General features: G+C 40.3%; 1 protein-coding gene across 1 annotated transcript in view; it reads right to left on the reverse strand.

Moving 5' to 3' along the window:
- Nucleotides 1–18,238, reverse strand: part of CUL3 (cullin 3) — a 483,186-nt gene that overhangs the window by 37,704 nt on the left and 427,244 nt on the right. The window contains exon 6 of the mRNA XM_053709974.1: nucleotides 8,427–8,572. Within this exon, the coding sequence (XP_053565949.1) occupies nucleotides 8,427–8,572 (146 nt within the window). The remainder of the gene's footprint in view (nucleotides 1–8,426; nucleotides 8,573–18,238) is intronic.

Raw genomic sequence — 18,238 nt, forward strand, 5'->3', positions numbered from 1 at the left:
TTAAAAGCCCACGAAGTGGAGACTGATCTAGTAGAATGAGCTGTAATTCTCAGAGGCGGGGCCTGACCCGACTCCAAATAAGCTTGATGAATCAAAAGTTTCAACCAAGAAGCCAAGGAAATAGCAGAAGCCTTCTGACCTTTCCTAGGACCAGAAAATAAAACAAATAGACTGAAAGTCTTCCTGAAATCTTTAGTAGCTTCCACATAATATTTCAAAGCTCTTACCACATCCAAAGAATGTAAGGATCTTTCCAAAGAATTCTTAGGATTAGGACACAAGGAAGGGACAACAATTTCTCTATTAATGTTGTTAGAATTCACAACCTTAGGTAAAAATTGAAAAGAAGTCCGCAAAACTGCCTTATCCTGATGAAAAATCACAAAAGGAGACCCACAAGAAAGAGCAGATGGCCAAAAGGAACAACACTTTCCAAGAAAGTAGTTTAATGCCCAAAGAATGCATAGTTTCAAATGGAGGAGCCTGTAAAGCCTTCAGAACCAAATTAAGACTCCAAGGAGGAGAAATTGATTTAATGACAGGCTTAATACGAACTAAAGCCTGTACAAAACAGTGTATATCATGAAGTATAACAATCTTTCTGTGAAATAAAACAAAAAGAGCGGAGATTTGTCCTTTCAAGGAACTTGCAGACAAACCCTTATTCAAACCATCCTGAAGAAACTGTAAAATTCTAGGAATTCTAAAAAAAATGCCAGGAGAATTTATGAGAAGAACACCATGAAATGTAAGTTTTCCAAACCCTATAATAAATCTTTCTAGAGACAGATTTACGAGCTTGTAACATAGTATTAATCACTGAGTCAGAGAAACCTCTATGACTTAGTACTAAGCGTTCAATTTCCATACCTTCAAATTTAATGATTTGAGATCCTGATGGAAAAACCTTACTGACCTTACCGACAGTCTGCAGAAGGAAATAAATGAACCTGACTCATGGCAAATATAAGTACAATACATATATTTAGAACTTTATATAAATGCATAAAGTGCCAAACCATAGCTGAGGTGTCTTAAGTAATAAAAAACATAATTTATGCTTACCTGATAAATTCCTTTCTTCTGTAGTGTGATCAGTCCACGGGTCATCATTACTTCTGGGATATTACTCCTCCCCAACAGGAAGTGCAAGAGGATTCACCCAGCAGAGCTGCATATAGCTCCTCCCCTCTACGTCACTCCCAGTCATTCGACCAAGGACCAACGAGAAAGGAAAAGCCAAGGGTGAAGTGGTGACTGGAGTATAAATTAAAAAATATTTACCTGCCTTAACAACAGGGCGGGCCGTGGACTGATCACACTACAGAAGAAAGGAATTTATCAGGTAAGCATAAATTATGTTTTCTTCTGTTAAGTGTGATCAGTCCACGGGTCATCATTACTTCTGGGATACCAATACCAAAGCAAAAGTACACGGATGACGGGAGGGATAGGCAGGCTCTTTATACAGAAGGAACCACTGCCTGAAGAACCTTTCTCCCAAAAATAGCCTCCGATGAAGCAAAAGTGTCAAATTTGTAAAATTTGGAAAAAGTATGAAGCGAAGACCAAGTTGCAGCCTTGCAAATCTGTTCAACAGAGGCCTCATTCTTGAAGGCCCAAGTGGAAGCCACAGCTCTAGTAGAATGAGCTGTAATTCTTTCAGGAGGCTGCTGTCCAGCAGTCTCATAAGCTAAACGAATTATGCTACGAAGCCAAAAAGAAAGAGAGGTAGCGGAAGCTTTTTGACCTCTCCTCTGCCCAGAGTAAATGACAAACAGAGAAGACGTTTGTCGAAATTCCTTAGTTGCCTGTAAGTAAAATTTTAGAGCACGGACTACATCCAGGTTGTGCAGTAGACGTTCCTTCTTTGAAGAAGGATTTGGGCATAAAGAAGGAACAACAATCTCTTGATTGATATTCCTGTTAGTAACTACCTTAGGTAAGAACCCAGGTTTAGTACGCAGGACTACCTTATCCGAATGAAAAATCAAATAAGGAGAATCACAATGTAAGGCTGATAATTCAGAGACTCTTCGAGCCGAGGAAATAGCCATTAAAAATAGAACTTTCCAAGATAACAACTTTATATCAATGGAATGAAGGGGTTCAAACGGAACGCCCTGTAAAACATTAAGAACAAGGTTTAAACTCCATGGTGGAGCAACAGTTTTAAACACAGGCTTAATCCTGGCCAAAGCCTGACAAAAAGCCTGGACGTCAGGAACTTCTGACAGACGTTTGTGTAACAGAATGGACAGAGCTGAGATCTGTCCCTTTAATGAACTAGCAGATAAACCCTTTTCTAAACCTTCTTGTAGAAAAGACAATATCCTAGGAATCCTAACCTTACTCCAAGAGTAACCTTTGGATTCACACCAATATAGGTATTTACGCCATATCTTATGGTAAATCTTTCTGGTAACAGGTTTCCTAGCCTGTATTAAGGTATCAATAACTGACTCAGAAAATCCACGTCTTGATAAAATCAAGCGTTCAATTTCCAAGCAGTCAGCTTCAGAGAAGTTAGATTTTGATGTTTGAAGGGACCCTGTATCAGAAGGTCCTGTTTCAGAGGTAGAGACCAAGGTGGACAGGATGACATGTCCACCAGGTCTGCATACCAAGTCCTGCGTGGCCACGCAGGTGCTATTAGAATCACTGATGCTCTCTCTTGTTTGATTCTGGCAATCAATCGAGGAAGCAACGGGAAGGGTGGAAACACGTAAGCCATCCTGAAGTCCCAAGGTGCTGTCAGAGCATCTATCAGGACTGCTCCTGGATCCCTGGATCTGGACCCGTAACGAGGAAGCTTGGCGTTCTGTCGAGACGCCATGAGATCTATCTCTGGTTTGCCCCAACGTCGAAGTATTTGGGCAAAGACCTCCGGATGAAGTTCCCACTCCCCCGGATGAAAAGTCTGACGACTTAAGAAATCCGCCTCCCAGTTCTCCACTCCCGGGATGTGGATTGCTGACAGGTGGCAAGAGTGAGACTCTGCCCAGCGAATTATCTTTGATACTTCCATCATAGCTAGGGAGCTTCTTGTCCCTCCCTGATGGTTGATGTAAGCTACAGTCGTGATGTTGTCCGACTGAAACCTGATGAACCCCCGAGTTGTCAACTGGGGCCAAGCCAGGAGGGCATTGAGAACTGCTCTCAATTCCAGAATGTTTATTGGCAGGAGACTCTCCTCCTGACTCCATTGTCCCTGAGCCTTCAGAGAATTCCAGACGGCACCCCAACCTAGAAGGCTGGCGTCTGTTGTTACAATTGTCCAGTCTGGTCTGCTGAATGGCATCCCCCTGGACAGATGTGGCCGAGAAAGCCACCATAGAAGAGAATTTCTGGTCTCTTGATCCAGATTCAGAGAAGGGGATAAGTCTGAGTAATCCCCATTCCACTGACTTAGCATGCACAGTTGCAGTGGTCTGAGGTGAAAGCGTGCAAAGGGTACTATGTCCATTGCCGCTACCATTAAGCCGATTACCTCCATGCATTGAGCCACTGACGGGTGTTGAATGGAATGAAGGGTGCGGCAAGCACTTTGAAGTCTTGTTAGCCTGTCCTCTGTCAGGTAAATCTTCATTTCTACAGAATCTATAAGAGTCCCCAGGAAGGGAACTCTTGTGAGTGGAACGAGTGAACTTTTCTTTTCGTTCACCTTCCATCCATGTGACCTTAGAAATGCCAGCACTAACTCTGTATGAGACTTGGCAGTTTGAAAGCTTGAAGCTTGTATCAGAATGTCGTCTAGGTATGGAGCTACCGAGATTCCCCGCGGTCTTAGTACCGCCAGAAGAGCACCCAGAACCTTTGTGAAGATTCTTGGAGCTGTAGCCAATCCGAATGGAAGAGCCACAAACTGGTAATGCCTGTCTAGGAAGGCAAACCTTAGGTACCGATAATGATCTTTGTGAATCGGTATGTGAAGGTAAGCATCTTTTAAATCTACAGTGGTCATGTACTGACCCTCTTGGATCATAGGTAAAATTGTCCGAATAGTCTCCATCTTGAACGATGGAACTCTTAGGAATTTGTTTAGGATCTTTAAGTCCAGGATTGGTCTGAAAGTTCCCTCTTTTTTGGGAACCACAAACAGATTTGAGTAAAACCCCTGTCCCCGTTCCGATCGTGGAACTGGATGGATTACTCCCATTAACAAGAGCTCTTTACGCAGCGTAGAAACGCCTCTTTCTTTGTCTGGATTGTTGACAATCTTGACAGATGAAATCTCTCTCTTGGAGGAGAGTATTTGAAGTCCAGAAGGTATCCCTGAGATATTATCTCTAGCGCCCAGGGATCCTGAACATCTCTTGCCCAAGCCTGGGCGAAGAGAGAAAGTCTGCCCCCCACTAGATCCGATCCCGGATCGGGGGCCCTCAATTCATGCTGTTTTAGGGGCAGCCGCAGGTTTCCTAGTCTGCTTGCCCTTGTTCCAGGACTGGTTAGGTTTCCAGCCTTGTCTGTAGCGAGCAACAGCTCCTTCCTGTTTTGGTGCAGAGGAAGTTGATGCTGCTCCTGCTTTGAAATTACGAAAGGAACGAAAATCAGACTGTCTAGTCTTGGCTTTGGCTTTGTCCTGAGGCAGGGCATGGCCTTTACCTCCTGTAATGTCAGCGATAATCTCTTTCAACCCGGGCCCGAATAAGGTCTGCCCCTTGAAAGGTATATTAAGCAATTTAGACTTAGAAGTAACATCAGCTGACCAGGATTTTAGCCACAGCGCCCTGCGTGCCTGAATGGCGAATCCTGAATTCTTCGCCGTAAGTTTAGTAAGATGTACTACGGCCTCTGAAATGAATGAATTAGCTAGTTTAAGGACTCTAAGCCTGTCCGTAATGTCGTCCAGAGTAGCTGAACCAATGTTCTCTTCCAGAGACTCAATCCAGAATGCCGCTGCAGCCGTGATCGGCGCAATGCATGCAAGGGGTTGCAATATAAAACCTTGTTGAACAAACATTTTCTTAAGGTAACCCTCTAATTTTTTATCCATTGGATCTGAAAAAGCACAGCTATCCTCCACCGGGATAGTGGTACGTTTAGCTAAGGTAGAAACTGCTCCCTCCACCTTAGGGACCGTTTGCCATAAGTCCCTTGTGGTGGCGTCTATCGGAAACATTTTTCTAAATATCGGAGGGGGTGAGAACGGCACACCGGGTCTATCCCACTCCTTAGTAACAATTTCAGTAAGTCTCTTAGGTATAGGAAAAACCTCAGTACTCGTCGGTACCGCAAAATATTTATCCAACCTACACATTTTCTCTGGTATTGCAACTGTGTTACAATCATTCAGAGCCGCTAACACCTCCCCTAGTAATACACGGAGGTTTTCCAGTTTAAATTTAAAATTTGAAATATCTGAATCCAGTCTGTTTGGATCAGAACCGTCACCCACAGAATGAAGTTCTCCGTCCTCATGTTCTGCCACCTGTGACGCAGTGTCTGACATGGCCCTAATATTATCAGCGCACTCTGTTCTCACCCCAGAGTGATCACGCTTACCTCTTAGTTCTGGTAATTTAGCCAAAACCTCAGTCATAACAGTAGCCATATCCTGTAATGTGATTTGTAATGGCCGCCCAGATGTACTCGGCGCTACAATATCACGCACCTCCCTCTGAGCGGGAGATGTAGGTACTGACACGTGAGGCGAGTTAGTCGGCATAACTCTCCCCTCGTTGTTTGGTGAAATTTGTTCAATTTGTACAGATTGACTTTTATTTAAAGTAGCATCAATACAGTTAGTACATAAATTTCTATTGGGCTCCACTTTGGCATTGCAACAAATGACACAGGTATCATCCTCTGAATCAGACATGTTTAACACACTAGCAAATAAACTTGTAACTTGGAAATACAATTCAATTAGAATAATATTAAAACGTACTGTGCCTTTAAGAAGCACAGAAGATCTATGACAGTTGAAAATTAATAAATTGAAACAGTTATAGCCTCAATCCTTGTAAATAACACAACTTTAGCAAAGGTTTAATCCCATTAGCAAAGATAACAAATTCTGAAAGCAGGAAACAAATTACAGAATAAACGTTTTTTATCTCAGTCAAACTATAATTCTCACAGCTCTGCTGAGAGAAATTACCTCCCTCAAAATAAGTTTTGAAGACCCCTGAGCTCTGTAGAGATGAACCGGATCATGCAGGGAATACAATGAGTTGCTGACTGAAATATTTGATGCGTAGTAAAAGCGCCAAAAAACGGCCCCTCCCCCTCACACACAGCAGTGAGGGAGAACAGAAACTGTCAGAAAACAGATTAAGCAACTGCCAAGTGGAGAAATAGTGCCCAAACATTTATTCACTCAGTACCTCAGTAAATGAAAACGATTTTACATTCCAGCAAAAACGTTAAACATAATCTCTAGTTATTAAACAGCTTTATGTATTTCTTACAGTGTAATTCTAGTGAAGTACCATTCCCCAGAATACTGAAGTGTAAAGTATACATACATGACATTATATCGGTATGGCAGGATTTTCTCATCAATTCCATTGTCAGAAAATAAAAACTGCTACATACCTCTATGCAGATTCATCTGCCCGCTGTCCCCTGATCTGAAGTTTACCTCTCCTCAGATGGCCGAGAAACAGCAATATGATCTTAACTACTCCGGCTAAAATCATAACAAAACCTCTGGTAGATTCTTCTTCAAACTCTGCCAGAGAGATAATAACACACTCCGGTGCTATTTTAAAATAACAAACTTTTGATTGAAGATATAAAACTAAGTATAATCACCATAGTCCTCTCACACATCCTATCTAGTCGTTGGGTGCAAGAGAATGACTGGGAGTGACGTAGAGGGGAGGAGCTATATGCAGCTCTGCTGGGTGAATCCTCTTGCACTTCCTGTTGGGGAGGAGTAATATCCCAGAAGTAATGATGACCCGTGGACTGATCACACTTAACAGAAGAAAAACACAATTACCAAAAGACACCCATCCACATATAGCAGATAGCCAAACCATTACTGAAACAGTTATCACTAGAGGTAATGGTAAATTGAGAGTATATCGTCGATCTGAAAAGGGAGGTAGGAGATAAATCTCTACGACCGATAACAGAGAACCTATGAAATAGACCCCCGTTACGGAAATCATCGTATTCAATAAGTGATACTCCCTTCACGTCCCTCTGAGAGGAAACAGGCTTCAACAATGCTGAGAAGCGCATATCAACGTAGAAATCTTAGCACAAACTTACTTCACCACCTCCATAGGAGGCAAAGTTTGTAAAACTGAATTGTGGGTGTGGTGAGGGGTGTATTTATAGGCATTTTTGAGGTTTGGGAAACTTTGCCCCTCCTGGTAGGATTGTATATCCCATACGGCACTAGCTCATGGACTCTTGCCAATTACATGAAAGAAATCTTATAATATGTGAAATCTCTTAAGATACGGTCTGCTTCCTTATAATCCAAACTATTCTGTAGAACCCCCCCCCCCCCCCCATGTCTTATGACAATGCTTGTATCAGACATTAAGTTGGAGACAGCTTTTTTAAAATATATTGAGATTTCCCTTACCCAGAACTGGTTTAATGTTAATTATTCTAATTCATTCAAGACCAATTTTCTAAACACATCTAAGCATGAACAGAAATGGATGGGTTGAAATTCAATACTGGAATATAAACTCTGTTGTATGGGATGTTTTGCCTTCTCCTATAGGGTTGGACTTTAATCCCACATGTGGTAGAAGAAATTACACTCCCATTGGGTTATAAAAGAGATAAGGTAATACAAATTTAATTTTCCATTGTTCTTTCTAAGTATTGGTGATTGGTTTATGGACAGATATAAGATAAAGAAGCAGGTATATTTACACAATGTATTAAAGTAATGAGATCTGATTATACCTACAAGCTCAACCCCTTTTTTTAGGTTGTGGCTTCAAAACACAAAATCAGCTCAAAGTCATATACAGTAAACAAATAAGCCTTAAAAAGGTCAATCTCAAACATTTTATACTCTGCAGCTGGTAAAAAAAGTAATTGGAAACACATTAAGGGAATAACAATTTTATAGTATACTGTCCAATTTAACATTTGAATACTTAACTATGTTTTTACACATTTAATATTGGCAAGTCTGCTTTTCTTTTACTGTTTTATCGGCATGTCCTTGAGAAGAACAGGCGATAATTTTGATGTGCAAAACCAGCTATTGCAATTAAAAATAAACCCAAATATTTAATACACTTTAAGGGGGAAACAAATTTTATAGTAAAGTGTCCCTTAAAGTCATGTTTACTGTATTGTTCCTTAGATCTATTGTACTGGGAAATGTTAGTTATCAATGGAATTATAAAGCATCAGCATAGCATGAGTTTAGGAATATGCAAATGTTGCAAATCAAATACAAACAAATTATGGAAAAGAAAATGCATTTTAAACTTTATGCATACCTGGATATAATCCACTGGGTTTTTCCCTTCACCTTCTTCAGAAACAAGAGCTTTCCCTTGTTCTCTCAAATATAAACTCATGCACTCACACATGGTCTTCAAGCCATTTGGAACTCTACTGAACAACTTGTACATGCAGGCAAGATCTGGAAGTATAAATGGAGATTTAAAAATAAACTTTTTGGTGACGGAAGAATACTAATTAAAAAAAAAAAAAATGGTGTTAATGTTTAATTATAGTTTCACAGACTTGGTACAGCAACTACTAGTAAAACATAGTGCATACAGCTGCATGAGAGATAACTTATGTTAGTCAGCTGCAGTTTTCAGTTCCATATAAAAAAAAATGTTCTATAAGCCAGTCAGAAGATTTCTTACACGTTCAAATAAGGAAATTAGTCACAAAGCAAATTACACAAAAATCCTAAAAGAACAGCAAATTTGAAAGTAAATTCTCCAAAAAAATAATTTATTCTTACCTGATAAATATTTTTCTTTCTTGTTGGTGAGATTCCACAATGCCTTAATGTTGGGAATTGATCACCTGGCCACCAGGAGGAGGCAAAGACACCCTACACCAAGAGCTTTAATATCCCTTCAACATCCCTGAACCTCATAGTATTACGTATAGCCAAGAATAGGAGGAAGTATTAAGAAAGATAGTAGGGTAAAGAGATGCAAACTAGAACTGCTGCCAACTAGAAGCAGTTATAAGGTGACTGCCCCGCTTCCAAGTAAGTCTTAGGTAGGAGACATGTAGAATTGCGTTGTCCTGATGAACACCAGAAACAGAGGATCATTAGAGAGCTGACAATTCAGACACTATGCAAGCCGAGGAAATGGCTAACAAAAGCAACAACTGACTAATGAATGCATAGGTTAACAGGGGAAAGATTGCAATAGTTTTAAACCAGATTCAAACTACATGGAGGAGAAACAGGCTTAGAAACAGGTATGATTCTAACCAAGGCCCAAATAAATGCCTGGATACCTGGAAGATGAGAAAGTTTTCTGTGCAATGAAACAAAAGTGCTGAAATGTTACCCTTTAAAATGCTGGCTGTTAAACCCTTATCTAGGCAATCTTGAAAAATTTTAAGACTCGAGGAATCCTAACAGATTGCTATGCATATCCTCAACCTGAACAACAAGAAACATGCACTTTCCACACTTTGTGATAATTTTTTCTAGTCACAGGTTTGCAAGCCTGAATCAAGGTCTCTATAACAGAATCAGAAAATCCCCCTTGAGAAAGAAATAAGTTATTCCAATCTCCAAGTAGTCAGAGATCTCAACTGTTGACAACAAAAAGAAATTCTACAACTCTAGGGAGTAATATTCACAAAATTAACACTATATCATTCACTCACACATATAGACTCCATCACTAGAATAATACATGGTTATTTTCAAGCAATAACAGATACATTTGTACTTTTGCGACATCCATAAAGGCTTGACTCAGCTAGCCAATGAGGGCAGGTAACATCTATGGAGTAAAAATACCCCTATTTAAAAACTTTTTTTTTTTTTACGGAGGGCAACATAGGTATAAAAATACACAAGATTCTTGGTAATTCGATCATGGTTATTAAAAAAGGTTATTTATAATGACAGATATCAAGCACATGATTATTACATCTTTAGAATAGTAGATTTGTAAACATCTATGTGGACTGTGACAGTTTTTATGGTTATATGAATATATATTTTTTATTAAGTTATCATTGATAGGATTGTGAATTATACATTTGCGCTAATATTGTATACAAATGAATCTATCTGACATTAGGAGAATAAGTTGTGATTTTAAGGGAAGAGGTAATTAAGGTAACACATCTGTATTAGTGGGAAGGGTATCTAAATGTTTGGCGATTGGATAGTCTTTCATTTAAAAGCCAGTACTTCCAGAGAACTAACAGAAGCCTGAGTAAACAGCCAGGAGAGCTGAGAAACGCGTTGCGCTACTGTTTAATATGCAGAGGGTACATGTTGTGCTCTTTTGTTTTTTTAAAATGAATTTGTAAAATAAAATCTTATTTTTGAGATTTTTGGAAATCTGAGCTTTAATTATCCAGCTCACAGCAATAGGAGCGGCCAAGAGGATTTACACTGCTCTTTGGATCAGTGAGCTGGGACAGAGAGTTCCCAGTATGCCCCACTAAGCACAATTGGGTGCTGCCAGACTTGTGAGTATGTTTTGATAAGTATATACCAATCTCACATATCAGTGAAATTGGTATAACTAGATCTGCATACCATGTCCTGCAGGGTCAATCAGGAACTACTAGGATTGCAGAAATTTGTTCCTGATTGATCCAAGCAATCGCCCTTAGTAAAATCACAATAGGTGGAACAGATAAAATAGATAAGGAAAAGCAACGGCTAGTGTGTATCAATTCTGCCTGAGGATCTCTTGACCTCGACCCATATCTGGGGAGTTGGTGGTTCAGACGAGACGTTGTGAGGTTGATTTCCGGTAACATGAACTGATTGAAAATCCTTCGATTGAGGAACCATTGTCCCGAGTGTAAAGTCTAACGACTCAGATAATGACCTTCCCAGATGTTGACCTCCGGAATGTTAATTGCAGAGATGAAACACTGGGAACTTCTGTCCAACCTCTTTCATTGCCAGAGCACTGCAGGTACCACACTTATGGTTGATGAAGGTTAACGCCATGATGCTGTCTGAACTGAGGTTCTGACCTCAGAAGCGCTCTGAAAATCTTAAACGTTTAATAGTAGTCTCACTTCTAGAGGCGACCAAACAGACCTTCGAGAGCCCCAGACCATCCCCCAAACTGACAAGATGGCGTCTGTGGTGATTATTTCCCATGACTGATACAGAAAAAACCTCTCTCTGGACACCAGGATAGGAAAAACATAATTTATGTAAGAACTTACCTGATGCTAATATGAAAGAAATGAATTTATCAGGTAAGTTCTTACATAAATTATGTTTTCTTTCATGCAATTAGCAAGAGTCCATGAGCTAGTGACGTATGGAATAATGACTACCCAAGATGTGGATCTTCCACGCAAGAGTCACTAGAGAGGGAGGGATAAAATAAAGACAGCCAATTCCGCTGAAAAAAATCCACACCCACAAAATAAAGTTTAAATCTTATAATGAAAAAAAACTGAAATTATGAGCAAAAGAATCAAACTGAAACAGCTGCCTGAAGTACTTTTCTACCAAAAACAGAAGAAGAAAACACATCAAAATGGTAGAATTTAGTAAAAGTATGCAAAGAAGACCAAGTTGCTGCTTTGCAAATCTGATCAACCGAAGCTTCATTCCTAAACGCCCAGGAAGTAGAAACTGACCTAGTAGAATGAGCTGTAATCCTTTGAGGAGGAGTTTTACCCGACTCGACATAAGCATGATGAATTAAAGATTTCAACCAAGATGCCAAAGAAATGGCAGAGGCCTTCTGACCTTTCCTAGAACCAGAAAAGATAACAAAAAGACTAGAAGTCTTTCGGAAATTCTTAGTAGCTTGAACATAATATTTCAAAGCTCTAACTACATCCAAAGAATGCAATGATCTCTCCTTAGAATTCTTAGGATTAGGACACAATGAAGGAACCACAATTTCTCTACTAATGTTGTTAGAATTCACAACCTTAGGTAAAAATTGAAAAGAAGTTCGCAACACCGCCTTATCCTGATGAAAAATCAGAAAAGGAGACTCACAAGAAAGAGCAGATAATTCAGAAACTCTTCTAGCAGAAGAGATGGCCAAAAGAAACAAAACTTTCCAAGAAAGTATTTTAATGTCCAATGAATGCATAGGTTCAAACGGAGGAGCTTGAAGAGCCCCCAGAACCAAATTCAAACTCCGAGGAGAAATTGACTTAATGACAGGCTTTATACGAACCAAAGCTTGCACAAAACAATGAATATCAGGAAGATTAGCAATCTTTCTGTGAAAAAGAACAGAAAGAGCAGAGATTTGTCCTTTCAAGGAACTTGCAGACAAACCTTTATCCAAACCATCCTGAAGAAACTGTAGAATTTTCGGAATTCTAAAAGAATGCCAGGAAAATTGATGAGAAAGACACCAAGAAATGTAAGTCTTCCATACTCGATAATATATCTTTCTAGATACAGATTTAAGAGCCTGTAACATAGTACTAATCACAGAGTCAGAGAAACCTCTTTGACTAAGAATCAAGCGTTCAATCTCCATACCTTTAAATTTAAGGATTTGAGATCCTGATGGAAAAAAGGACCTTGTGACAGAAGGTCTGGTCTTAACGGAAGAGTCCATGGTTGGCAAGAAGCCATCCGGACAAGATCCGCATACCAAAACCTGTGAGGCCATGCTGGAGCCACCAGCAGAACAAACGAGCATTCCTTTAGAATCTTGGAGATTACTCTTGGAAGAAGAACTAGAGGCGGAAAGATATAGGCAGGATGATACTTCCAAGGAAGTGACAATGCATCCACTGCTTCCGCCTGAGGATCCCTGGATCTGGACAGATACCTGGGAAGTTTCTTGTTTAGATTAGAAGCCATCAGATCTATTTCTGGAAGTCCCCACATTTGAACAATCTGAAGAAATACCTCTGGGTGAAGAGACCATTCGCCCGGATGTAACGTTTGGCGACTGAGATAATCCGCTTCCCAATTGTCTATACCTGGGATATGAACCGCAGAAATTAGACAGGAGCTGGATTCCGCCCATACCAGTATTCGAGATACGTCTTTCATAGCCAGAGGACTGTGAGTCCCTCCTTGATGATTGATGTATGCCACAGTTGTGACATTGTCTGTCTGAAAACAAATGAACGATTCTCTCTTTAGAAGAGGCCATGAATGAAGAGCTCTGAAAATTGCACGGAGTTCCAAAATATTGATCGGTAATCTCACCTCCTGAGATTCCCAAACCCCTTGTGCTGTCAGAGACCCCCACACAGCTCCCCAACCTGTAAGACTTGCATCTGTTGAAATTACAGTCCAGGTCGGAAGAAAAAAAGAAGCCCCCTGAACTAAACGATGGTGATCTGTCCACCACGTCAGAGAGTGTCGTACAATCGGTTTTAAAGATATTAATTGAGATATCTTTGTGTAATCCCTGCACCACTGGTTCAGCATACAGAGCTGAAGAGGTCGCATGTGAAAACGAGCAAAGGGGATCGCGTCCGATGCAGCAGCCATAAGACCTAGAATTTCCATGCATAAGGCTACCGAAGGGAATGATTGTGACTGAAGGTTTCGACAAGCTGATATCAATTTCAGACGTCTCTTGTCTGTCAAAGACAGAGTCATGGACACTGAATCTATCTGGAAACCTAAAAAGGTTACCTTTGTCTGAGGAATCAATGAACTTTTTGGTAAATTGATCCTCCAACCATGATCTTGAAGAAACAACACAAGTCGATTCGTATGAGATTCTGCTAAATGTGAAGACTGAGCAAGTACCAAGATATCATCCAAATAAGGAAATACCACAATACCCTGTTCTCTGATTACAGACAGAAGGGCACCGAGAACCTTTGTAAAAATTCTTGGAGCTGTTGCTAGGCCAAACAGTAGAGCCACAAACTGGTAATGCTTGTCTAGGAAAGAGAATCTCAGAAACTGATAGTGATCTGGATGAATCGGAATATGCAGATATGCATCCTGTAAATCTATTGTGGACATACAATGCCCTTGCTGAACAAAAGGCAGGATAGTCCTTATAGTTACCATTTTGAATGTTGGTATCCTTACATAACGATTCAATATTTTTAGATCCAGAACTGGTCTGAAGGAATTCTCCTCCTTTGGTACAATGAAGAGATTTGAATAAAACCCCAGCCCCTGTTCCAGAACTGGAACTGGCATAATTACTCCAGCCAACTCTAGATCTGAAACACATTTCAGAAATGCTCGAGCCTTCGCTGGGTTTACTGGGACACGGGAAAGAAAAAATCTCTTTGCAGGAGGCCTTATCTTGAAGCCAATTCTGTACCCTTCTGAAACAATGTTCTGAATCCAAAGATTGTGAATGGAATTGATACAAATTTCTTTGAAAATACGTAATCTGCCCCCTACCAGCTGAGCTGGAATGAGGGCCGCACCTTCATGTGGACTTAGGAGCTGGCTTTGGTTTTCTAAAAGGCTTGGATTTATTCCAGACTGGAGATGGTTTCCAAACTGATACCGCTCCTGAGGATGAAGGATCAGGCTTTTGTTCCTTATTGTGACGAAAGGAACGAAAACGATTATTAGACCTAAATTTACCTTTAGATTTTTTATCCTGTGGTAAAAAAGTTCCTTTCCCTCCAGTAACAGTTGAGATAATAGAATCCAACTGAGAACCAAATAATTTATTACACTGGAAAGAAAGGGAAAGCAAAGTAGACTTAGAAGACATATCAGCATTCCAAGTTTTAAGCCATAAAGCTCTTCTAGCTAAAATAGCTAGAGACATATACCTGACATCAACTCTAATGATATCAAAGATGGCATCACAAATAAAATTATTAGCATGTTGAAGAAGATTAATAATGCTATGAGAATTATGATCTGTTACTTGTTGCGCTAAAGCTTCTAACCAAAAAGTTGAAGCTGCAGCAACATCCGCTAAAGATATAGCAGGTCTAAGAAGATTACCTGAACACAAGTAAGCTTTTCTTAGAAAGGATTCAATTTTCCTATCTAAAGGATCCTTAAAGGAAGTACTATCTGCCGTAGGAATATTAGTACGCTTAGCAAGAGTAGAGACAGCCCCATCAACCTTAGGGATTTTGTCCCAAAACTCTAATCTGTCAGATGGCACAGGATAGAATTGCTTAAAACGTTTAGAAGGAGTAAATGAATTACCCAAATTATTCCATTCCCTGGAAATTACTTCAGAAATAGCATCAGGGACAGGAAAAACTTCTGGAATAACTACAGGAGATTTAAAAACCTTATTTAAACGTTTAGATTTAGTATCAAGAGGACCAGAATCCTCTATTTCTAATGCAATTAAGACTTATTTAAGTAAAGAACGAATATATTCCCTTTTTAAATAAATATGAAGATTTATCAGCATCAACCTCTGAGACAGAATCCTCTGAAAAAGAAGAACCATTATCAGAATCAGAATGATGATGTTCATTTAAAAATTCATCTGAAAAATGAGAAGTTTTAAAAGACTTTTTGCGTTTACTAGAAGGAGGAATAACAGACATAGCCTTCTTAATGGATTTAGAAAAAAAATCTCTTATGTTATCAGGAACACTCTGAGTATTAGATGTTGACGGAACAGCAACAGGTAATGTAACATTACTAAAGGAAATATTATCTGCATTAACAAGTTTGTCATGACATTCAGTACAAACAACAGCTGGAGGAACAGATACCACAAGTTTACAGCAGATACACTTAACTTTGGTAGATCCAGCGCCAGGCAGCGATTTTCCAGAAGTATCTTCTGACTCAGTGTCAACGTGGGACATCTTGCAATATGTAATAGAAAAAACAACAAATAAAGCAAAATTGATCAAATTCCTTAAATGACAGTTTCAGGAATGGGAAAAAATGCCAGTGAACAAGCTTCTAGCAACCAGAAGCAATAAATAATGAGACTTAAATAATGTGGAGACAATAGTGACGCCCATATTTTTTTAGCGCCAAAAAAGACGCCCACATTATTTGGCGCCTAAATGCTTTTGGCGCCAAAAATGACGCCACATCCGGAACGCCGACACTTTTGGCGCAAAAAAATCGTCAAAAATGACGCAACTTCCGGCGACACGTATGACGCCGGAATAAGAAAAAAAAATTTGCGCCAAAAAACATAATTTATGCTTACCTGATAAATTCCTTTCTTCTGTAGTGTGATCAGTCCACGGGTCATCATTACTTCTGGGATATTACTCCTCCCCAACAGGAAGTGCAAGAGGATTCACCCAGCAGAGCTGCATATAGCTCCTCCCCTCTACGTCACTCCCAGTCATTCGACCAAGGACCAACGAGAAAGGAAAAGCCAAGGGTGAAGTGGTGACTGGAGTATAAATTAAAAAATATTTACCTGCCTTAAAAAACAGGGCGGGCCGTGGACTGATCACACTACAGAAGAAAGGAATTTATCAGGTAAGCATAAATTATGTTTTCTTCTGTTAAGTGTGATCAGTCCACGGGTCATCATTACTTCTGGGATACCAATACCAAAGCAAAAGTACACGGATGACGGGAGGGATAGGCAGGCTCTTTATACAGAAGGAACCACTGCCTGAAGAACCTTTCTCCCAAAAATAGCCTCCGATGAAGCAAAAGTGTCAAATTTGTAAAATTTGGAAAAAGTATGAAGCGAAGACCAAGTTGCAGCCTTGCAAATCTGTTCAACAGAGGCCTCATTCTTGAAGGCCCAAGTGGAAGCCACAGCTCTAGTAGAATGAGCTGTAATTCTTTCAGGAGGCTGCTGTCCAGCAGTCTCATAAGCTAAACGAATTATGCTACGAAGCCAAAAAGAAAGAGAGGTAGCGGAAGCTTTTTGACCTCTCCTCTGCCCAGAGTAAATGACAAACAGAGAAGACGTTTGTCGAAATTCCTTAGTTGCCTGTAAGTAAAATTTTAGAGCACGGACTACATCCAGGTTGTGCAGTAGACGTTCCTTCTTTGAAGAAGGATTTGGGCATAAAGAAGGAACAACAATCTCTTGATTGATATTCCTGTTAGTAACTACCTTAGGTAAGAACCCAGGTTTAGTACGCAGGACTACCTTATCCGAATGAAAAATCAAATAAGGAGAATCACAATGTAAGGCTGATAATTCAGAGACTCTTCGAGCCGAGGAAATAGCCATTAAAAATAGAACTTTCCAAGATAACTTTATATCAATGGAATGAAGGGGTTCAAACGGAACGCCCTGTAAAACATTAAGAACAAGGTTTAAACTCCATGGTGGAGCAACAGTTTTAAACACAGGCTTAATTCTGGCCAAAGCCTGACAAAAAGCCTGGACGTCAGGAACTTCTGACAGACGTTTGTGTAACAGAATGGACAGAGCTGAGATCTGTCCCTTTAATGAACTAGCAGATAAACCCTTTTCTAAACCTTCTTGTAGAAAAGACAATATCCTAGGAATCCTAACCTTACTCCAAGAGTAACCTTTGGATTCACACCAATATAGGTATTTACGCCATATCTTATGGTAAATCTTTCTGGTAACAGGTTTCCTAGCCTGTATTAAGGTATCAATAACTGACTCAGAAAATCCACGTCTTGATAAAATCAAGCGTTCAATTTCCAAGCAGTCAGCTTCAGAGAAGTTAGATTTTGATGTTTGAAGGGACCCTGTATCAGAAGGTCCTGTTTCAGAGGTAGAGACCAAGGTGGACAGGATGACATGTCCACCAGGTCTGCATACCAAGTCCTGCGTGGCCACGCAGGTGCTATTAGAATCACTGATGCTCTCTCTTGTTTGATTCTGGCAATCAATCGAGGAAGCAACGGGAAGGGTGGAAACACGTAAGCCATCCTGAAGTCCCAAGGTGCTGTCAGAGCATCTATCAGGACTGCTCCTGGATCCCTGGATCTGGACCCGTAACGAGGAAGCTTGGCGTTCTGTCGAGACGCCATGAGATCTATCTCTGGTTTGCCCCAACGTCGAAGTATTTGGGCAAAGACCTCCGGATGAAGTTCCCACTCCCCCGGATGAAAAGTCTGACGACTTAAGAAATCCGCCTCCCAGTTCTCCACTCCCGGGATGTGGATTGCTGACAGGTGGCAAGAGTGAGACTCTGCCCAGCAAATTATCTTTGATACTTCCATCATAGCTAGGGAGCTTCTTGTCCCTCCCTGATGGTTGATGTAAGCTACAGTCGTGATGTT

The sequence above is a fragment of the Bombina bombina genome, chromosome 4 (genome assembly GCF_027579735.1).
Source record: "Bombina bombina isolate aBomBom1 chromosome 4, aBomBom1.pri, whole genome shotgun sequence".
Lineage (NCBI taxonomy): Eukaryota > Metazoa > Chordata > Amphibia > Anura > Bombinatoridae > Bombina > Bombina bombina.